Source organism: Scyliorhinus canicula, chromosome 14 (assembly GCF_902713615.1).
Source record: "Scyliorhinus canicula chromosome 14, sScyCan1.1, whole genome shotgun sequence".
Classification (NCBI taxonomy): domain Eukaryota; kingdom Metazoa; phylum Chordata; class Chondrichthyes; order Carcharhiniformes; family Scyliorhinidae; genus Scyliorhinus; species Scyliorhinus canicula.
This window is the reverse complement of record NC_052159.1, coordinates 156,736,882-156,760,325: the sequence shown is the minus strand read 5'-3', so window position 1 is coordinate 156,760,325 and position 23,444 is coordinate 156,736,882. Positions and strand designations below refer to the sequence as shown.

Genomic DNA, 23,444 nt, shown 5'->3' with positions numbered 1-23,444 from the left:
ACAGGGGGATCCACCGATGGGCCCCCGAGCAGAGGACAGGGGGATCCACCGATGGGCCACAAGGCACAAAGGAAAGGGATGGAGGAAGGGGGGAGAAATGGGAAGGGTGGGGGGCGGGTGAAAGGGAGGGGAGGGAGGGACGGGGGGCAGAAACCGACAAGTCAGGCAGCAGAAGGTCGAAAGCACAGCCCCAAAGGAAGGACCCAAATGCGGGTCAGAAGGTTCCTGGGCAGAACATGTGCAGAGTTGTGTAAATGGACAGATGGAGGCCTTTGTCAAACTGACCCCCAGAGCACCTGAACAGTTTGAGGAGATTGCCATGCAACTGAATGTAAATCAGCATAAATCAAAGGCAAGCGGCCACCCTCTGGAACTCTTACATTGCGCTCAATAATTCAGGGAATTCCAGCACCAGGATCACAATGTTGTAGCCATTCAGCAAAAACAAAATGCAAATTAACAATAAACCATGGAAGTAAACTTCAATGTATGAAGATTCTCAAAAATGATATTAAGAAATGGGAGTAAAGCTCACTTACCAAACTCACTCATCGTAGCCCCGATACCTCCCTAACAGCACAGTGGGTTTACCTACACCACCGGGACTGCAGCGGTTCATGAAGACAGCTCACCACCACTTTCTCCAGGGGCAATTAAGGATGGGTAAGGAATACTGGCCCAGCCAGCGATGCCCACATCCCACGAAATAATGATTTTACTGTAACTCAGTGGATTGCACATTCTGCCTGATGATTAGGAAGGTTGTGTGTTCAATCCCCAATCCAGCAACGTAGGCACGTAATCTGGGCCAGCACTCCCAGGGCATGACTGAGGGAATGCCGCAGTGTCGAACGTGCCATCTTTTGGATGTGATGTTGAAACAAAGTCCTGTCTGCCCTCGGTGGGCGGAAAAGATCCATTGAGACTAATTGAAGAAGAGCAAATGTGTTCTCCCCATTGGAATATTAATCCTTCAACCAACATGCTGATCTGTCCATCGCTTCACTCTCACTGGACCTCCCTCCCTGACTGACTGAGAGAACATCTGCTACTGGGAGGGCAACGATTCAAGAGGGTGGGTCACCACCAACTTCCCAAAGGCTATTAGAGACGTCCACATCTCATTAATATAAAAATCTAATTATGAGAAAAGGCTGATATGGTCGTTTATTTAACTATTGTTGTGGGGGCTTGCTGTGCACAACTTGGCTGTCGCATTTCCTACATTGCAGCAGTGATGGCGGGGCGGTACGAGGGCTAGCACTGCTGCCTCATGGCGCCGAGGACCCAGGTTCGATCCCGGCCCCAGGTCACTGTCCGTGTGGAGTCTGCGTGGGATTCACACCCACAACCCAAAGATGTGCAGGTGGATTGGCCACGCTAAATTGCCCCTTAATTGGAATTTTTTTAAAAATTACAATCGTGATGACATTTCTAAAAGGACGTCTTTGACAGGAAAGGAATTCCTGCAGTTGGGAAAACTGCTGTAGAAATCAAAGCACTTTCTTTTTTCCTGCTGTCCAGTATTGCTTCCGTTCTGGGAGTGGCTTCAACTAGATGTTAATCCCTTACCCGTGGCCGGTCACATCTCGGTTTGAGTGAATGAGCCACCCTCCGTGCCACAAAGGTGACATTTCCTCCGATACCTAATTATGCAAATTGTAAACTCCGTTTTCCGCCAGAGCACGTGGAGAATCATCAGCGGAAATTCACTGAGCCACAAGCATCTTACGCACATTAGTTAATATCAAAGCAGCTGAGGCGAACCTCAATGTATCTGCAGAGAGCAAGATTGGGCCTACCTCTTCCCGAGCAGGGAAAATTAGAATTCCCTCGACATTTCTGCAGGCTTGCCTCAGCTGACATGGGGCAGGAATCTGGATGCTCACACATTCTGCCTGACCATCCTTCCTGACAGTCACATCTCCCACAGTTGCACTGTCCAACACCTTAAAGTTAAATCCAAAAGTCAGCTATTAGAGTTAATTTTACACCATCAAAACCAATATTCTTCATTATCTCCCGGATACATTCTGGACTCTGGTACATCCCCTAGTTTTATCGCTCCCATTGACGACCCTGAGGCCTGGAATTCACTTCCCAAAGCTCTCCCCCTCTCTTTCTTCTCTATCAGATCTTCCTTCAATCACCCTGGGATGGTTTAGAACATTAAAGGGGTACTACATAAATGCAGGTTGTTGTTGATGTTGCAGTCAAGCACCGGGTTCAGCTACTTGTGCAGTATTACGGAAATAGATATCGTCAGGCTCTCAACGTCAATACTTATTGCTTGGATATGTCAGTTTATCAAAAATGTTTTCTTCTTTCTTATTTATTTGCAACTTCCTATGCTGCGATAACCCAGCAATCAATTAGCAATCAACAGAAGGGAAGATTGCACATTTAAATTAGAGGCAATTCTATTTGAATAGTTTTTAAGACACATTTTAATTAAAATTATATCTCTGTGACAGGGTAATTTTTGTTCTTTTATTGTTGACATTCACTTAAATGTAATTTTTTAATGAAAGAGCAATGTGCCCAAGATGAATTTCCAAACGGACAATGAATTTAAATTGAAATGGAAAAAGTGGAATCAGGAAAGTGTGCGCATATTTTTTTGCAGAATACATAGTCTGAATATCCCTCCTCTCCCTGAATAATGAAGAGAGATGTCTCAACTTTCAAGGGTTGAACTGGCAGGTGATTTCTCTGGAAAATAAAAGCACAAATATCAGGTGTCGCCATTTCCTTTAAAATGATGAAAAGGTTTGATATACGGCGCGATTTTCTGGCCACACTGCGCTGGAAAAGCATCTTGCCGCGGCGTGGTAGGTGAAACCGGGAGACCCCGTTCCCGGGAACCACCCGGCTCGCAACGCCTTGCAAGATTCAACGCACTCTTGCGAGACTTTGCGATGTGAATCCCGCCACAATGGGCGGGTCAGTTTTTGGCAAATCTGCATCTTAGAAATGTTCTGTAATGCTTATTATAGATTTTATGAATAAAGTATATTGTTTGAAAAATAAACGGTCCCACAAACAGGAACCAGACGGAACGGCACTCGTGGGGGTCTCCCAGGGGATGGCAGACTCCCAGCTGCGTGCTGTTTGGGAAGGGTGGTGCCCTGGGACTGCTGGTGGCACCTGGGTACCTGGCGGGACCACATGGGTGCCAGCCTAACACTGCCAAGGTGTCAGCTGCTGTGGGCACTGACAAGTTGGCATTTTATGCGTGGTGTGATTGGAGCGGGGGTGCCCTGCATGGGTATTGGGGGAGGCTACCGGCTGGTGACCCTCCCATATTGTGTTTGGGCTGGGGTGGAGGTCGGGGATTGTTTTGGGGGCCACACAACACTCACCAGAACTCCCCACTGTGCAAAACGGGGCTATGTGCGTCCTCGGCTGGGCCTTCCCTGTTCAGGCCCCTTATTCAGCACGAGCCGCAGCGAATAGTCAGTGAATAGTGTTTCTCGAAATTGCGAGCGATGGGAAACACGCGGCTAAACGCGTTCGCTCGGGGACTTTGTTGTCTTTTGGGAGAATCGCACCCTCATAATTTGTTTTATCACTGGGGAGCTGAACTCAGAGATGGGGTCGCCATTTTGAAAGGGTGGCCCAATCTCTAAGTGAGCTTGTGGGTCCCCTATTCTCCCCAACCATGGGCAATGTCATCTCCTACACACATGGGCACTACCCTACATCATAATATACACCCATACACATCATGAGGTAAAGACAGACAGTGACAGACACCCAGGTGAGCCAATCAACACACAGGACCGAACACTACCAATCACCAGACAGAACACCAGAGGGGGGCTTCCCACTATAAAACACACGAGGCATCAGCACTCCGCCTGTTTCCACTGGTGACAACTGTAGTGACAGTCAGGGTGTACATATCATTAGCACCTTCTACACGTGGCTCAGAGCTAGGCTGGTGTAGTTAGTTAGAGTTAGCACACTTAGAGTAGTAGAGTGTCAACCCACAGCCAGCTGTGTGCCTTGTTACAGGAGTTCAATAAATCGTGTTGAACCAACATCTAAGTTTGGTGTCTGCTTTACAGTCTAACTGCATCCAGTTGCAATCCGTGTTACCCCAGGGTGAATAACACGACACCCTACACCTCCACCCCTCACTATCCTACACCCGCCCCCCCCAACTGAGGACACCTTGCTATGGGGTTCCTGGGGGCCACCCTCTTCAGGCCCCCCCCCACGGCCCTTTACAGGCCCCACCTCCAGGACCCTAATACCCCACCCCCAGGCACCCCTACTTACCTGCCCTGCACCCCCCCCCCCCACCCTTCAAACTCTCCTCCACCCTTCTTTCATGGGCATGGGCCCCCTCTGGTAAGCTTGCCAAAGTAGGTTCAAACTCTACTTAGGTGCGTGCCATTTGGCCACGCCCCCTTTGGGGAAGCTGACGGTGGCCTCCCCTGCGATCCACAAGCCGCGTTGCGCTCTCGCCCCATCGCGCCCATTGGGTTCGATATATTTCTATTTGTGGGGGAGATCAAAAGTAAGAGTCATGAATATGAGATAGTCACGAATAAATCCACTCAGGATTCATCTTCATCCAAACAGTGATGAGAATGTGGAACTCACTCCCACGAGGAGTAGTTGAGCTGAATAGTATCAATAGGGGGAAAGTGGAGCGAGAGAGGAATAGCAGGATGTCTGATAGGCTGAGATGAAAAGTGGGTGGGAGGAGGATAGTGTGGAGCAGAAACACCAGCACGGAGCAGGTGGGCCGAATGGCCATTTTCTGTGCTGTAAATTCAGTGTGATTCTTTGCAAAATTTATATCTGAGCGTTTCAGTAACAAGATGAACCGACACAAGGGCCAAGGGGGGGGGCAATGCTACAGAGGCGGAAATAGTTGGAAACAGGAAGATATTTTACATCCATCCTTTTCTGAACACTCTCTTCCTTCCTCTCGTCATTCCCGACTACCAGCTCCGACAAAAACTGTCAGAAACCACGGACGTCGAATTCCCTGCCAGGTTTTGCAGGAACAGCAACTGGGAAATACTTTCCTCCTCCGTGTCTCCTTGAAGTCTCGCTGTGATTCAGATCGCTCACAGTTTGATCAGCTCACTGCCTCAGTCAGGATCAAAACGTATTCATTCCATCAGGCTCAGGAACGTCAGGATTAAGAATGTTTTAGATATTATAAATGCCACACTCTCTGGTCCCTTTCTGTGATCCTTTCTGGACATTTTCATTGATTTTTGAAACAGTACAGCTCTGAAATCCTTGATTTAAGGAGTAAGAAAACAGAATAATTTTACAATGTGGATTAGTGGCTCTGAATTCTCCTTCGTGATGGATTGATTTAGATTTCTAACTGGTGAAGATCAGGGCAGGCAGGAAGAATGGCTGAATGCCCAGGACAAGGGCCTGATGAAGGATTTCAGCTTCGCACAAACCCCTGTACCCTCGACTCGATTCCCACTGAACTGCTGACCACCCAACTCCTCTTCCCAACCCCTTGTTGGAGGGAAAGCACGGCGGGGAGGTGACGGGGGAGGGAGGGGGGAGGATGGGTTCTTCCTGGGGCCCTGACCAATTTTTAATCCCTCCATCAACATCACAAAAAGCAGATTACCTGGCCCTTCTCACCTCCTGCTTTGTGGGAGCTTGCTGTGCATATTGGCGGCAAGATTTCCTACAATGCAACAGTGACTAAACTTCCAAAATACTTCATTGCCTGCAAAGTACTTTGAGATGTCTGGTGGTTGTGGAAAGCCCTATATGAATGCAGGTCCTTCCTTTTGTTTGCAAATTTCTCCGTGGCCTCACTCCCTCCCTATCTCTGTAATCTCCTCCAGGCCCACAATCTCTGCTCTCCTCCAATTCCGGCCTTTTGATCATCCTCGGTGTTAATGACCAAGGTCAGTAGGTGGAGGTAAGACCTGATTGAGCGGCGCTGTAACAGTCTTGAGAGGCTGAATGGCCTCCTGCTGTTCCTGTATTCTGTATCTGAAACTCTCATGGGATGTACAGACGACTGGTGGTGTGTGTGTGGTGGGGGGGGGGGGGGGGGGGTGGATAATATCTGCCTCCACTGCCTCCTTTCTGAAGCACACCTCAAGTGCACTGTGGCTACGAGGCGACCAGGGATGGCGGGATAGAAGAGAAATCAGATTGTATTAGAAACAGGTTTTAAAGACGTTGCGAGTTCAAAACAGAAAATGCTGGCAACACTCTGGGCTGGACTGGTCTGGCAACATCTGTGGAAAGAGCAGCAGAGTTAATGTCCCAGCTCGCTGCCTTTTGGTTCTATCTGGAATGGCTTGGAGATGTCGTTGGTTTTAAGCAAGTACAGAGGCTGGAATAAAGGGGGAGGGAGTGGGGAAGAAACAAATGGAGAGTCTTGGAAGGCAGGAGCGATTAAATGAAAAAAAGGATGATGTTTGCAAAGCTCAAGCAGATGGTGGTGGGAGAGGCAAAAAATAAAAACAAACACTGATCCAATGTAGCTGTAAATAACTCCGGCAGAATGTCAGATGGGAGATGGGTAAATCTGGACAATTAATTGGCGACTTATTAAAAAGTAAAGTCAGCCTCCAATCGGCCTGTGGCGGAGTTTGTTTACCTGAACAGAAACTGTCGGAATATCTGTCAAATACAGCATGACAATCTCGTTCATCGCATTCACATGTTGCTCCATGAATGTCACCATATTCACCACTTGGATCCAGGTCATAGCACGCACACTCACCACAGATACAGTTCCCTGAAGAGAAATCACAGCAGGATTTGAGAAGGGTAGTATTGTGCTGTCATCAAACACGGCCATGCTATGTAATCCATGCTCATCTGGTATAAATTATATTTATTATGCAGTCATTATGGGTACACTTCCTTCTTCACCCTCCCATCACAGCGTCTGGGTGCAGTCCCACACTTGTTCTGATAAAACCATCAGCAAAGCATCTCATCCCAAAGAGATCACTAACCGATGGAATTTCCAGGCTAAACCTTGCTCCTGTTTACTGGCGTTTTCATTGTGGACCCTTGAATGGTTTGGTTTCTTTAATTATTATAAGTGTTATTTCTATTTTTACCCAAGTTGATTGGAAATTGGCTCCAGTTTAGCTCGGGCTCCTTGATGCCACACTCGGTCGAATGCTGTCAAGATGTCAAGGGCAGTCACTCTCACCTCACCCCTGAAGTTCAGTCCTTATTGTCCACCTTTGAACCAAGTCTGCATCAAGGTCAGGGGCTGAGTTACCCTGGCAGAACCCAAATCGAGCATTAGTGAGGAGGTTATTGCTGAATAAACGCCACTTGATAGCTCTGTCAGTGACGCCTTCCATCATTTTGCTGATGATGGAGAGGAGACTAATGAGGGTGGGGGGGGGTAATTGACCAGATTGCCTTTGTCTTAATTGAGCAATATCCCACATTGCCAGCTAGGTGCCTATGCTGCAGCTGTACCGGAACAGCTTGGCTAGGATTATGGCCTGGAGGAGAGATTTCGAACTCCCAACACTGCCTCCCAGGATCACCCCATCTGTTCACTGCCTGGACCAGGGACCGAGAGTGCTTCAGAGACCCGGGCACCCTTTCTTTCGATTCCCTGGCAGCCACTAGTTGTTTCCCTCTGTCTGCGTAGTCAATGCAGTCTGATCTCGACAATCCCTAAACAGGCATGAATCAACTCAACAGTACACGTTGCGTTGGCTCACTGGCCCAGTACTTACTGGAAACATGGTACTGGGTTTAATGGCCGCTCGCTGTTATTGATCTGTAAATTCTTCAGCAGCCTCTGCCGAGGAAGTGATTCCCCATGAGTTGCGCCTTAATCACAAGTTATTGGACGATTTGCTCTTCTCCACCGTTAGCCTCACGAAAACGCCAGCTCGTCCTCAAACTCCTTGTGAGTCCCAGGAAATTGCTGCATCTACACATCAATTAGCCATGGAGCTCACTGCAGTTAGTTAGGACTGTGTGAGGACCCTTTCTGAATCTGCAACCTCACACAACCTCTCCTGCCCAGAGAGGCAATCATTGACACTGTGCAGTCTCGTTTCTAAAGCTAGTAAGTTGGTGAGAAAAAAATTACATTCTTCCTTCCTGTCGCTTTTTTCTCTCTCTCTTAATCCAATCTCTTGTTGCCTCTTAGGAAGCTCATGAGACCCAAGAAGGTAAGTTAAACGTAGTCGAATTATTCAACAAAAAGCAAAGGCCACAACGCTGCGTACAGACCAAAGGTCCCAACCGGGACCCTCGATCACAGCGGTCCCAGTCCAGGCCGGCTTTTAGAAGGCCAATTCGTGAGCCCCAGCTGGGTTGACCTCCGCCCAATATCGTGGGAGTTCACATTCCATTAGACCCCCTTCAGCCTCCCCCCTCCACTCCTCCCTTCAGGCCACGCCCCTTGGCAGTGCCAACCTGGCAGCTTGCAATCTAATGGGTGGCAAGAGGGTGAGTACACTCCCTACAAATGCCGACAGGGTGCCGAGGGGGATGCTTCATGTGAGGCTGGGGTGGGGGGTGGGGGGGGGGGGGTTGTGCTGGGCTGGAGGGGCTGCAGTGAGGGTCTATCCTGGGATGAGGCTCTTTTCGCTGCTCTCCCCATCTGCAGCCTTCAGACCCGCTTACAGTCAGTCAGTATCTGAAAATTAAAGTTTTATCAAAATAATTTGAAAGTGAGTTATCCCCACAGCTGCTCTTTCCAGGAATCACTTGAAAACAAAGAGACAACCTCTTAAAAAAACAGTGGTTAGGAAACCACCCTTGAGTAAATGACCTGCGGATCACAGCCATCCAGGTGATTCCCCAGGCATCTCATTCATCTCGGGGTTCAGCTGTTCACAGCTAACAAGGGGGAGCAGCGTTTAAATGGCCCCTCACCCCTCACTCTCAGTCCAGCCAGGAGGGAGGCAGCGTGGAGACCGGCTCCTCGCTTTCTGGATGCAGACCTGGCCAGGCTTCTGGACGCCACGGATGAAAGGCGGGTTGCCCTGTACCCTCGAGGGGGTAGATGTGACTCATCTCACCTGAGATATCGGGGTAGCTGCCGTTCGTGCCAGCTGTGTGACAAGGAGGTCTACCGCCCAATGTCGTAAGAGGATGAATGACTTCCTATGAGCTACAAGGGCAACTTACCACCTTGCTCCTCCTGGCATCAGTCCCCCGCTGCCACCCCTGGACCCTCCGCCCCTATCCACTCACAGTCACCTCTCACCTTCCCAACACCCAACCTCCCAACATCTTCCTCAGAATCTCCCTTTGACACTCCTCATCACAACCCCTTTCAGCCTAGGCATGGTGCCCACTCATGTCACCAGCTGCAGACCCCCTGGCCCGCCAGGCACGCGCCTCACAAAGCCCTCTTTTTTGTCCCAGCAGGGAAAGGTAGCCCATCGTAAGAAGGAGAGGGAGGAGGTTGGTGGGTGGCGTCCTCGAGTTACAAAGCTTCACCCGCGTGAGGAAAGGGTGCTGGAGGTCATGGGGGTGGTTGAGCAGCAATCAGTGACCGACAATAAGGTCATCCTGCGCAAGGGAAGTCAGGATCCAGGGTACGCCTGGATCCAGGGTTCGCCAGGGTACCTTCACCCCGATGACGTCCCAATGAGTTGGACGTTACCCACATCCTTTTCCTTCCCTTTTGCTGACCATTGCTGTGCCTATCAGATTAGGCCAGGCCAACCAGAGTCGCTGCCCCCCCCCCCCCCCCCCCCCCCCCCCCCCCCCCCGCCACCCAAGAGTCCACCTCAGAGGAGAATTCCGGAAATGTGTCACAGCCGTTGCCCGCACCCAAGGCCAGTGCAGAAACACCCACCTTGGTGGGCGATATTAGTGGGTTCTGGGTCACTCTCTGGTGAGCTCCTCAGTTGCTGATGCACATCAGGTGGAGGCAGGAACATCCGAGGGGTACAGCAGTGGGAGGTCTGGACCCCAGGACCCAGCTAACCCCTCCCAGCTAACCCCTCCCAGATAACCCCTCCCAGCTAACCCCTCCCAGATAACCCCTCCCAGCTAACCCCTCCCAGCTAACCCCTCCCAGCTAACCCCTCCCAGCTAACCCCTCCCAGCTAACCCCTCCCAGATAACCCCTCCCAGCCAGAATGGTGATTGATTCTCCCTGAGTCGATACAGATGATGGGACACAGCCGTGAGTTTCAGGACGGGCTGGCAGCGAGGTTCCAGCGACTGCAAGGCCGATTGGAGGAGTGCCAATGGCTGATGGTGCAGATGGTGGTTGCCTGGCACCGTGGCCAACACTACGAGGGTGGCGGCCGCAGTGAAAAACCTGGAGCATGATGTCTGAGCCATGAGTGGGCGTGTCCAAGACGTGGCTCAGTCTGTGACGACCATGGCAGAGGGCCTCGACATCATGTCCCAGTCGCTGAGGGACATGTCCCAGACACAGGTAAACATTGTCGAGGCCCTGCTGAACTTGGCCCAGTCACTGAGGAGCATTACTGAGGGCATCGATGCCACGCTGCAGACAATGGGCGGCCTCCAGGACTGGCAGTGCCAGATGACTCAGAGATGTCTAGAGCTCACTGCAGCTGTCCGTCCATGCCATGGGGTAACCCGAGGGTCCACGGGCACCCAGAGAGAGGAGGAAGCGTTCTTAGCCCATCCCGGGGCCTTCTACTCTGGGGCTCCGGCAGTCTCCAGTTCTTCTGATTCCCCATTCCCGACACCGACACATCTCGGGGCAGTGGGCAGAACAGGGTGGCACAGCAACACCAGTGACACCCGTATGTTGGTCTGGACCCACCAGGTCCAGGAGCTCTGGAGGACGCCTGCCAAAGGCACCACAGGCCACAGGGCATGGAAGGCAGTAGGCTGCCTTCACCTTTGATGTGCATCGTGCAAACACAGCTAGACCTGGCACAAGGGCACGGGTCACCATGGTTCGGGAATGGATAATTATCACATTAACAAACATCGGACCTGAAAGATACAGTGCCTGTATCTTTGACCCCTTTCCAACAGGGTGGCTCTTTCTCCCCATCTGGACTCAGTTTCTCTGACAGGCCTCCCCAAACAATGCCAGCAGAGCAAGCCCATCAGACCCACAGTGACAGACATCCTGGAATGAAAACCTCATCACACGCTGGACACAGACATGCCCCTCCTGGATGTGCCTGTGGGCTTCTGATTGCGAGATGCCGCAGAGGCCCCACTCGAACGTTGGAAACACAGTGGCAGAGACGTTGAGGGCAGCCATGACATTCACGGCCACCGGGAGCGGGTGTTCTCCACCTTCGGGTGCCGGGTCCTCCTTCAGCACCCCATGTCCTCAGAATCCGGGAGACTGACAGCCCATTACCATCTCCGGCACCCTGATCCACTTTGAATATCTGCTGTCCCTAACACATCATCATATCCAGAGCCACAGCCACTACCCTAGTCCCCCTCAGGGGCACCAAAAGTCCTGTCCGGCAGGTCCCTCCATCCACTTTAACAGCAATGGGATCCCTGATGTGCTTTGGCACATGGCCGCCCATGAGAAGCTTGCTTGCTCCTGTATCCGCCAGTGCAGCCATCTGGTTGTTGCTGTGCGGCGCTCGCCTACCCCTCACGCTACCTGGCCCAAGATCCTCAGACTTTGCTACTGAGGGATTCTTCCACTGAACCTGACTTGTGAGGCAGCCGAGACAGGTGAAACATTAATGATGACGGCCGATTGGTCGGATGAGCGTAACTCACAGGAATGTGAAAGGACACAAGTGGCTATCAGAGTCACCGAAGGGAGATCCAACTATCCACCGTGGATTCTCAGCCTTGGACAACCCACGATCTTATCGTTGCCACGCCATCATACTCAGTGACCCGGGGCAGCCACGCATACCCTGTGCCTTTAAGTCTGACGGGGAGTCCAAGATTGCAGCCCTCCCCCTCGCCCGCAATGTCTCTGTCCTTCCTTCTCTCTCTGGGTGGCGTCCAGCCAGCCACTTGGGCGGGTAACCTGTACACTCGCCCAGATCAGCAGCTCCAAAACCCCAGGCCATTGACAACAATATCAGGGAGACTGTGCTCAGATCTCAGCTCTCTGCAAAATCCACACAGACACGGAGAGAAAGTGCAAACTCCACACAGACAGTCATCTGAGGTCGGAATCAAACCCGGGTCCCTGGAGCTGTGAGGCAGCAGTGCGAACCACTGTGCTCACCACGCCGTTGTCTTTATACAACAGCCAGTTCATATTTACTGAGACACACACTGCTCACTGGGCACAAGCAAGAGGCAACCGTTCTTTCCTCTAGCTTTTATATTAATTAAACAAATAAACTAACAGCAAATTAACCAGTTAACAGCCCCTTAGTTGCTCCCTGTAATTTTTTGAAAAAACTTTAAGGAAAACTTAGCAAATTAAGTAGAAATGTGGTTCTTGGGGTTAATGATGCACTACCTCTGCAGGGCCCACTCCAGAAAGGCCTCAAGTGTACCAGCGCATGCCTCCTCTCGGGACACCCGGGACGAGCATAGCCATGGAACGGGGGCAGATAGTCTGGCAAAAGGACCCCCTCCATGGCCCAGCTGTCCGAATCTGTTAATGGCCACCTTGGCCAGGCCCAGGAGGAGACACCCCGATCAGCCTGAACCCTCACCACCCCCTGCTTCCCACTTCCCAACAAGTCTGACCTTATCTAAGAGCGTTAGATTGTCCTACAGGGGCTGGCATGGACTCGATGGGCAGATGGTCTCTTCCCTGCTGTAATGACTGAGAGTTTGTCATTTATTTTCAAAGTACAATCGGAATCAAAGTTCGGCCTCACTGAACAACGTCCCAGTGACGCAAGAAGAGGATTGAAATCCGACATGGAAATTATATCCAGAGGTCATGGCCAAAGGTAGGAAATTGACTTTGCTACTGACCTTTCTACAAGGTCAAAATAAGCAAAGCACCAAATGATGGAGTGGGTCGTAGTCATCCCCTCTGTACCTGATGGTGGGTTACTGAAGGAATTTCCATCCTTCTCCCCGAAATCACCACGATGCTGGCAATCCTTGCAATTACCGAACCATCGAAGTTAGACAGAGATGGAGGTCATTTCAGCTCGTTGAGCCTGTGCTATTGCCGGCTCCACACGAAAGGAACCTCCATTCTCCTGATCTCTCCCTTTGCTCTTAAACATTTAGCGTCTCCAAGCGTTGATTTAAGACGCTTGGATTATTTGTAGTTCAAAAATTGGCAGAATAATTCAAAATAAAAATCAATACAATTGGAATTGGAAATGACATGGAGTAGAACGTGCAGCACAGAAACATGAGTAGTACGTAGAGGGCTGAGAAGCGGGGGGGGGGGGGGGGGAGGGGGGCTGATTGAGGTATGGATAGGGTAGAGAGGAAACACCACAGCAGACAAGTCTATGGACCAAGTGCTGGGGTTAGAACAGATAGGTGCTTGATGGCTGGCATGGACAGAATGGGCCGTCCTGTGCTGTAAAACTATGATTCTCTGAGAAACAGGTCATTCAGCCCAACTGGTCGATGTTGGCTTCTGCCCATCCCCCGTCATCTCATCCTCTCCTTGTATTCCTATCTTGCTCATCGCCTACCTACTGTCCCCTTAAATGTATCTATGTTATCAAATTCACCCAGTAGGGAAAGACGGGTTCCCTGAATTCCCTCTTGGATTTATCAGTGACCCTCTTACATTTATGACCCCTGGTTTGGCCTTCCCCACAAGTGGAAGCAGCCGCATTACGTCCACCCTATCACGGTCAGAATTCCAAAGACCCCTATCGTCACCCCGTCAGCCTTCTCTTCCCCAGAGAACAGATCCTCGGCTGATATTTATCGGGTCAATGACATTATTACCGTTAAGGAAACCAAGTGATGGGTATTAAAAAACAGAAAACTCTGGAAAAACTCAGAAGGCCAGGCAGCATCTGTGGAGGGCGAAAAGGAGCTGGGTCTGTCTGGCTCTTCACAACTGGTTAGCAGCTGTCTTTGAGCACACATCGATAGGGGATAGCTGGGACACTGGGTTGTGTGACAGTGGAGGGCTGCGAGACTGAAAGCCAACCCACTCTCTCGATGAGGGGAAGCTCTCTGCCTCGGATTCAGCTTCACCAACCGGCGCGGAGCTTATTAACAGCTACGCCCCCAGCTGAGCCTCCCCACCACCCCTACTCCATCGCAGCCGATCTTCATCACACTGCTGCACCCAGTGTTTGAGGAATTCTTCTGATTCACGTTAACGGGTCCAATATTCCTGCTCAAGCAGTTTCTTTTTAATCATGGGAGCTACAAGGGGATGAAGCAGATGTTCACAATGACATGTTCACTCCAGATGGCGCCTTCCTTAACTAATGAAGAAGAATGTTCTGGCTGGCCCAGCAGGTGCATCAAGCAAGAAAGACACTTTGGGCGCTTGATTTACTTTCATCAAAGTAAAATTGGCCATAAACCCCAGCTGGGCAATGTCAGTATGTAATATGTGTGAACACTGCCTCAATGAGGTGATTTCGCACGAGCTTTAAACATGCCTAAAATTAACACAAGCCTCCTCAGACCAGAGCAGACAGTTTTCCTTGCATTATGACATGACTGTGCACTTTGGAGGTGGAGAAATCCCTCATCCTGGATTTCAGACGCACAGTGAAATGGTTTCTGGCACAGCGGCCAGCACAGTAACATTCTCAATTTTCACTTCCGTTCCGGGGTAGCCAAGTAGAACAACCCCTGAAGAGATGCCCCCCCTCCCTCTGCCTCCCTCCCGCTCTCTCGTTCTTTCGCATTCAGCCCACCCGGTAGCATCTTCAATTTTTTTTTTTAAAAAAGAACAGATGAGAAAATAACGGCTCTGCCAGATTTCGATATATTATTTTTACTGTATTGAAAGTCTTTAGCAGGGGCAGTGGGTAATCGCTGATTTCTCATGCTCTCACTATACCGGGAAATAAGAGTAGACGTGGGTAAGGCAATATGCTCGAAATTCCAAACTCTACCAGAAACATGTTATTTTTGCACCTGAACTGTTTGGGGAGACGCACCTCGGTTGCTGCAGATCTTGCTCTCTGGTGACATGCATTTCCTCCTGCTCTCCCACGGGGTAATGTCACACTGGAATTCACATTTATCTCCATGCCAACCAGGCGTACAGTAGCAGTTGCCACAGAAACACTGTCCGTGCCCTTAAACCACAATAAATATCAGTTGAAGCAACAAAATTAAAGGCAAGACCATTTCGACAATACTTAGCTGAAACTTTTATTTCACAGGCTGATTCCTCAGCAATTCACTCTTTGCGATTCATTTCAAAGTAATCCGACAGACTTGCAGGCGGGTGTTGTTCTTGACATGCAGAATAATTCCCTAATTATCGCGCAAACACGTGGGGTTTCTAATGTCAGAGAATTCCCAAAACGCCATCCGACTATTCTGCAGAAAAGGTTAAAAACGATTTGATTAAAGATAAATCCGACTTCAGCCTTAAAATGGCCCAAAAACTGTCCAAAGGAAGGTGACCCGTTCAGAAGGTAGGTGAAATGGATTGTTAACCTGATCAGAAGAAGAAAACGTTAATTGAATGCTCGTTCCGCAACATTGCACCGAAAGGAGTTTCAATAATTCAGCAGAACTTTGGAACATTTTCTCGGGGACCCCAACTGTGCAAAGGGAGTTTCGAAACATGTATCCTGCACAATGGAGGGCTTCAGTAAATCGTGCAACAAAATCATCTTGCATTTACATAGCTCCTTTGCTGAAAGATGTCCTGAAATGTTTCACAAGAAGGAAACAAACCCCCCCAAATCACTGGCTAAAAGAATATATTGGGTGGGAGGGGCGGGTACTTGGTACATAGAACATAGAACATGGAACAGTACAGCACAGAACAGGCCCTTCGGCCCTCGATGTTGTGCCGAGCAATGATCACCCTACTCAAACCCACGTATCCACCCTATACCCGTAACCCAACAACCCCCCCCCCCCTTAACCTTACTTTTTAGGACACTACGGGCAATTTAGCATGGCCAATCCACCTAACCTGCACATCTTTGGACTGTCGGAGTAAACCAGAGCACCCGGAGGAAACCCACGCACACACGGGGAGGACGTGCAGACTCCGCACAGACAGTGACCCAGCTGGGAATCGAACCTGGGACGATGGAGCTGTGAAGCATTTATGCTAACCACCATGCTACCGTGCTGCCCCACGGGTTCCTTTCTGCGGTTTTCCATTCGGGAACCTTGTGACGAATGTAGGAATTTCAGATGTATTATGTTACAGGTATTTGGTGTAGTAAGGGTTAAAAGCTGTGTTAGGGTGTGTTTGACTGCTGCAGTCATGTTTCAAGAAAAATCCTATGTTGAAAGACAACAACGTTTTTGGAAGCCAGAGATGCAATGAAACCATCATAAAAAGCTTGGACTAATGGAATGTTGTTTTGATTAAGGAGATTCCCTGGTGGAGTTCATTAAATTCCAGCTTGGTGAGACAATGTCATTGCTGGGTGGAGCCAAGGCATCAGGCATTTTGACAAAGAGTCATCGGACTCGAAACGTTAGCTCCTTTCTCTCCTTACATATGCTGCCAGACTTGCTGAGATCTTCCAGCCCTTTCGTCTCAAATTCATTAAATAAATTCAACAGATTTCCTTTAATGAATCCTTGGTGGGCATGGAGGGTGACACAAAGCTTGATCAAAGATGTTTTTTCCAGAGGGTTGATGATGAGGTGGGGCTGGGAGGGGGGGGGGGGGGGAGGGGGTTGGTGCTGGGATGCAGATATTGATCTCAGAGTTTGTGGATTGACTGCCCATCAATGGATGACAGAAACAATGAGCACGCAGGGGCTGCAGTTAAATCAATTTAAGATGAGTCAGAGAGCTGTAAAAGGTTACAGAAAAAAGCACGGAAAGATTTAAACATAAGGATGAGAATTTAAAATTTTAGCTGTTGAGAGACCGGGAGTCGATAGCTCAGTGAGAAAGAAAAGAGAGATCTTTCATTTCGCGAGTGCCTTTCAAAATCTCAGAATTAATCCAAAGTGCTTTACAGCCAATTGAGTACTTTTGTAAGTGTAGCCACTGTTGTAATGGTCGGTCTAACATAGAGGGGAAATATATTGTAAATGGTGAAACTCTTAGGAATATAGAAAGTCAGAGAGATCTGGGCGTGCAGGTCCACAGATTGCTGAAAGGGCAACACAAGTGGAGAAGGTAGTCAAGAAAGCATACTGAATGCTTGCCATCATTGGAGGGGGCGTCGAGTATAAAAACTGGCACGTCATGCTGCAGTTGTACAGAACCTTAATAAGGCCGCTCTTGAAATGTCGCCACACTACCAGAAGGATGTGGAGGCTTTGGAGAGGGTGCAGAGGAGGTTTACCAGGATGTTGCCTGGCCTGGAGGGTGTGAGCTAGGTGGAGAGGCTGAATAGACTCGGACTGTTTTCATTAGAAGGTCGGAGGTTGAGGGGTGACCTGATAAGAGGTCTACAAGATTATGAGGGGCATGGATAGAGTGGATGGGCAGGCACTCTTTCCCAGGGTGGAGGGGTCAGTCACCAGGGGGCATAGGTTTATGGTCCATGGGGCAAAGTTTAGAGGAGATGTGCGAGGCAGGTTTTTTATGCAGAGGGTGGTGAGTGCCTGGAACGCATTCCCAGGGGAGGTTGTGGAAGCAGATACATTAAAGGCGTTCAAAAGGCATCTTGACAAATATATGTATAGGATGGGTACAGAGGGATACAGCACTGGGAAGTACTGAGGGTTTTGGCAAAGATTGGTATCATGACCAGCACAGACTTGGAGGACCGAAGGGCCTGTTCCTGTGCTGTATTGGCAGCAACCAATTTGCACACAGCAAGCTCCCACACACAGCAATGGGCCGAATGACCAGATAACCTGTTTCAGTGCCGTTGATGGAGAAATAAACATCATTCAGGACCTTAGAACGAACTGCCCTGCTCTTCAAAAACGTGCCATGGGGTCTTTTATATCCTGAGAAGGCAGAGGGGGACTTCAGTTTTACATCTCACCTGAACCATAGCACCTCCGACGCTGCAGCACTCATTCAGCACTGGGAGTGTCAGCCCGGAGTTTCTGGCCCCATTCTCTGGAGCTGAGTTTCAATGACCATCTGCTTCGGAGGTGAGCGTGTTAGCCACAGGCCCACGGCTGACACCCAGCTGACAGTTGGAGCAATAACATCATAGTTGCACTTCAGTTCGAACTCAGTAAGAGCAGGGATGATAGGCAAGAGTTTCGGGATCGGAAACTGCAGCAGAACCTGGGATCAGCTGGAGTTTATGGAGCATGACAGATGAGACACCTGTCAGGAGAGAGTGGAATTATCTTGGGAGGGTGACCGGAGAACAAGGGTTCAGCTATTGATGGGCTTCGGATTGGGGCAAAGGCAGGGAATGCCGTGGAGGTATTTGTAGGCACCCTTTAATGGAGAGGGTACAGAATGTGGGGAAATATATTCAGTGAAGTAAAAGTCTTGTTGAATTTTGCTTTAATTTAAGATATTAACTGAGTAAAAAATAAAACAGTGGCAAGAGATGAAAACTGGAAAACATTCACAATTTCATCTTAATCACATAATCTTCTGAACAAGACAACCTTGAGGAAAATTCCTTCAGTTTTTTGGGAATTGAATAGAAAGAATAATCCATTTCCACAGATACTAACTTCCCAATTCATCAGGATCTAACGTTTGGTGATGCTTTGTTGGGGAACACAATTTTTCAAAGATTTCTTCGGTAAGCTGAATCTCTTTCAGCAATTTCTGAATCTTTCAAAAAAACTCCTAACTACAGGAAGCGTGGGACCAGTTTAATAAATTCTCACGTGAAAATTTGAACAAATCGCATCACTAGAGATGGTAATTTAGTGTTTGTAAGTATGTGGATTGCAGATACTGTCAGCATGAAATATATCATTGTGTACCTCCGCAGATCTCGCCGGTCTCATCGTCAATGCAATCTTCATCGTTACACTCACAAAACTTTCCGTAAACCAGTTTGTCATTCCCACGATTGTTGCAGATGCACCTCCCACAGTGACACGTGCCTAGAAATAGTTAAAACCAAGAATCACTTAGTATTTGACAATTGTTAACGTTGCTTGCACAGAGTCTGTTTTTTTTATTCATTCATTGGATGTGGGCATCGCTGGCATCGCTGGCAAGGCCAGTATTCGTTGCCCATTCCTTACTTGCTCTTGAGAATGCAATCATAGAATCCCTACGGTGCTGAAGGAGGCCATTTGGCCCATCGAATTGCACCGACCCAACCTAGGCCCACTCCCCTGCCCTATCCCCCATAACCCCACCTAACCCTTGGACCACGAGGGGAAATTTATCATTGGCCAATCCATCTCATCTGTACATCTGCTGCCTCGGAAAGGCAACCAGCATAATCAAGGACCCCCTGCATCCCGGACATACTCTCTTCCACCTTCTTCCATCAGGAAAAAGATACAAAAGTTTGAGGTCACTTCCCAACCGATTGAAGAACAGCTTCTTCCCTGTTGCCGTCAGACTTTTGAATGGACCTACCTCGTATTAAGTTGATCTTTTCTCTACACCCTGGCTATGACTGTAACATTATATTCCGCAGTCTCTCCTTTCTTCTCTATGTACGGTGTGTGTTGTTTGTACAGCATGCAATAAACAATACTTTTCACTGTATACTAATACATGTGACAATAATAAATCAAATCAAATCGATTCTTTGGACTGAGGGAGGAAACCGGAGGAAACCCACACAGACACAAGGAGAACATACAAACTCCACACAGACGGTCACCCAAGGTCGGAATTGGACCTGAGTCCCTGGCACCGTGAGGCAGCAGTGCCATCCAATGTGTCACTGTGCTGCCCAAGCTAGTGGCGCGCCGCCTTCTTGAACTGCTGTAGTCCATGAAGTGTAGGCACACCTACAGTGCTGTTAGGGAGGCAGTTCCAGGCTGTTGCCCCAGTGACGGTGAATGAATGGCCGATATATTAAGTCAGGGTGGTGAGTGACTTGGAGGGGAACCTCCAGGTGGTGGGGTTCCCAGGTACTTCTAGATGTGGTGGTTGTGGGTTTGGAAGGTGGATGATGAAAGAGCCTTGGTGAGTTTCTGCAGTGCATCTTGTAGATGGTAAACATGGCTTCCACTGTTCGTCGGTGGTGGAGGGAGAGGATGTTTGTGAAAGTGGTGCCAATCAAATGGGGCTGGTTTGTCCTGGATGGTGTTGAGCTTCTTAAGAGTTGTTGGAGGTGCACTCATCCAGGCAAGTGGAGGGTACTCCATTACACTCCTCACTTGTGCCTTGTAGATTGGGCGGCAGACTTTGAAGAAGGTGGATTACTTGCCACAGGATTCCTAGTCTCTGATCTACTCTGTTAGCCACAGTATTTATATGGCTAGTTCAGTTCAGTTTCTGGTCAATGCTAACCCCCAGGATGTTGATAGTGGGGGATTCAGTAATGGCAATGCCATTGAATGTCAAGGGGTGATGGTTACATCCTCTCTTATTGGAGACTGTGATTGCCTGGCACTTGTGTGACGCAAATATTACTTTACACTTGTCAGCCCAAGCCTGAGTATTGTCCAGGTCTTGCTGCATTTGGACATGGACTGCTTCATTATCTGAGGAGTCGCAAATGATGCTGTACATTTCTGCAATTCATTGCCTACTGCATCATAAAATAGATAAATAAGTAAAACGCGATTCACAATTCATAATATATATTTACAATTCTAACTGCACAACCTGCTCTCTGCGTCCTCGCGATGTTGTAATAAAGATCCATTGGTTTGTTCCTTGCTCTTTCACTCTTACTTTCAAACAAATACTTATAAATCCAACAGGGAGTTCAGGAGAAACTGACCCAGGAAGTGGTGAGAATCTACAGCTTGGAACCTCGAAGATGGTTGAGGCTAATAACATTTAATTTTTACAAACTGGAAAAACACATGAGGGAGGAAAGATAAGTTGCTGATGAGTTGAGGTCAGGTTGGAGGAGGTACATGAGGAGCATGTTGGGCCAAATGGTCTGTTTCTGTACTGTAAATTCTGTGAAATTCTGTGAAATCTTAAAACCGTGGAAGCTCTTTCATCCATCTCTCTTCCTCATACAGTCCATAGTCCTTAAAAATCTGAGACCCATGCCACTCTAGGCTCTTAATTAATTAATGTATTGTCATCCTGTCTTTCCAACAGAGGTCCAACAAAGACTTGGCCACTCGGATTTCATATGAAGTAAATTTCTGGAACTTTGGGTGAAGCCATTTGAAGGTTTCATTAATGTCGTTATTTCTATGGAACTCACATTTGTGTGAGCGTAAACACTGGAGCTTGCCTGTCAAATTGTTGTAATAGACTATGCCATCGAAGAGAGTTAGTGAGAGGTTGAAAATAATGTGGTTCGGGCTTGCGAGTTATTCGGTAAATTCCCTTTTTGTGTTTGAGCCATGGACTGCAGAGTTCTCCCTTTCTCTAGCCGTCCAGCCCAATAAGAGAGCAACTTTCAAAAGGGGGAATAGATCACTGCCTAAAAAACAATGGAAAAAGCCTACGGGGATAGGGGGAAAGAGGAGGGGATGTGGGCCTAATTTGATACCCCCTTCAAAGCCTCTGCACAGGCATAATCAGCGGGGAAACCTCTTTATTTGTCCTATTATTCTCTTCTATGATTTCCCTGAACAGATGCAGCAATACTATTTCCTAATGCATTAATATGTAGTAAATACTGAATACCATGGGCTGTCACCCGTTGGTAAATTGTATTCAAGTACTGAGTGCATTTGGAGATTATTTCGTTGAGAGGAAGTAGTTTACTATTCATTAAAGTGGGCTGTCACGTTGATTCTGACGTTATCCTTCAGATGAAAAATGAGAGAAATCCCATCTATTATAACTGTAGAAACACACAGCTTTGAAAGATGTAAATCCTAAGGTTGCAATTTCATTTGTGGAACCATAAAAGAAGCAGAGAACCATAATGCACCCACAATAATAATCCGTTTAATATCTCTCTAAGCAATTAACAAATCACAGCACAGATATAAATGTCAAAACAATTATCAATCTTGCTGTGGAGGCACTATCAACTGAAAACGTTTGAACAAATGAGAATTAGCCACGATTTGGCAACAAGGCACGGAATGACATACAAGCGTTTGGAACTCATAAGCTGGCCATTCGGCCCCAGCAGTCTATACCGGTGTTTGTGCTCCACAGAAGGTTCACCTCACCTTATCGACATGTCGCACTGCAAGTAGGGGCACAGTGGTTAGAAAGGCAGGTTTCCTTCTGGAAAGAAAAGGGAGGGTTTTTGTCCTCCAGATGTTTTATTGAATTTGAATTCCACCACCTGCCGTGGTGGGAATCGAACTCAGGTCCGCAGAGCGCCATCCTGGGGCTCTGGATTACTAGCCCAGTGACAATGCCACAATGCCACCACCTCCCATTAGTTTTCCCGCCCAACACTTTATCAAAACCATTTGTGCTTTTCAACGTCTCAATTAAATCTCCCCTTAACCTTCTCAATGCGAAGGAGAACAACTCAACTTGGAGTAAATATATTAATTTTGGGTTTTTATTACGTTGCTACTAATGGGATCTTTAATGAGCAATAATTGAATTGTTTTCTCTCGCCTGTCATTGAGGTCTATTTTGAAATAATAAGAATACTCAGATCCGTGTGAAAGACAATTGAATCATCACTTGGCTCCGAATGCCAGTTTGTGCTCAAGTCTAAAACTTTGCTAAATTTGGCCAAGTTGCACAAAGTTGCAGGAAAGAGGAATTTCAGGCACTTTGTTCGCACAGAGGATTTAATTTAATTATTGGGACCAACAGTGATGAAGTTTGCATATCCAGACTCCCTGGTGGAGTCAAACGTGAGTGTGTAGTCTTAAGACAGGAAAGACTAAATAACATTATTGAACAAGCAGTGGCATAGTGGTTAGCACTGCTGTCCCACAGCGCCAGGGACCCCGGTTCGATTCTGACCTTGGGTGACTGTCTGTGTGGAGTTTGCACGTTCTCCCCCGTCTCTGGGTGGGTTTCCTCCCACAGTCCAAAGATGTGCAGGTTAGGTGGATTGGCCATGCTAAATTGCCCCTTAGTGCCCAAAAAGTTAGATGGGGGTTACAGGGTTGCAGCGGGAGTGTGGGCCTGGGTGTGGCGCTGTTTTGGAGGATCGGTGCAGAATCGATGGGCTGAATGGCCTCCTTCTGCACTGTAGGGATTCTATGATTTTTCCTTTGTGTTGCTAGCTAGCGATAGTCACGGTTCAGCGAGCAAGCTAATGTTAATTAACATTAACAGTTTGCTTCCACAGATGCTCTTTAGCTAGTGGTGATTATTAGCTCATGTCAAATGAATAGTAATTTTCACTATTGTTTGATCTGTTAGAACAAATCATTTTGCGCTGATGATGTAGAACAAGGTTACTGAAACATTTCCAAATCTCCAGGCTGCAATATGAATGGGAAAAAATAGCTCAACTTTTAAATATCGT

General features: G+C 48.3%; 1 protein-coding gene across 1 annotated transcript in view; it reads right to left on the bottom strand.

The window, feature by feature from the left end:
- itgbl1 (integrin, beta-like 1) overlaps nt 1-23,444 on the bottom strand; it is a 229,780-nt gene that overhangs the window by 91,696 nt on the left and 114,640 nt on the right. Inside the window, exons 4-7 of the mRNA XM_038818664.1 lie at nt 18,877-18,999; nt 14,976-15,116; nt 6,605-6,745; nt 1,803-1,949 (exon numbers count right to left, since the gene is read on the bottom strand). Coding sequence (XP_038674592.1) covers nt 1,803-1,949; nt 6,605-6,745; nt 14,976-15,116; nt 18,877-18,999 — 552 coding nt within the window. The remainder of the gene's footprint in view (nt 1-1,802; nt 1,950-6,604; nt 6,746-14,975; nt 15,117-18,876; nt 19,000-23,444) is intronic.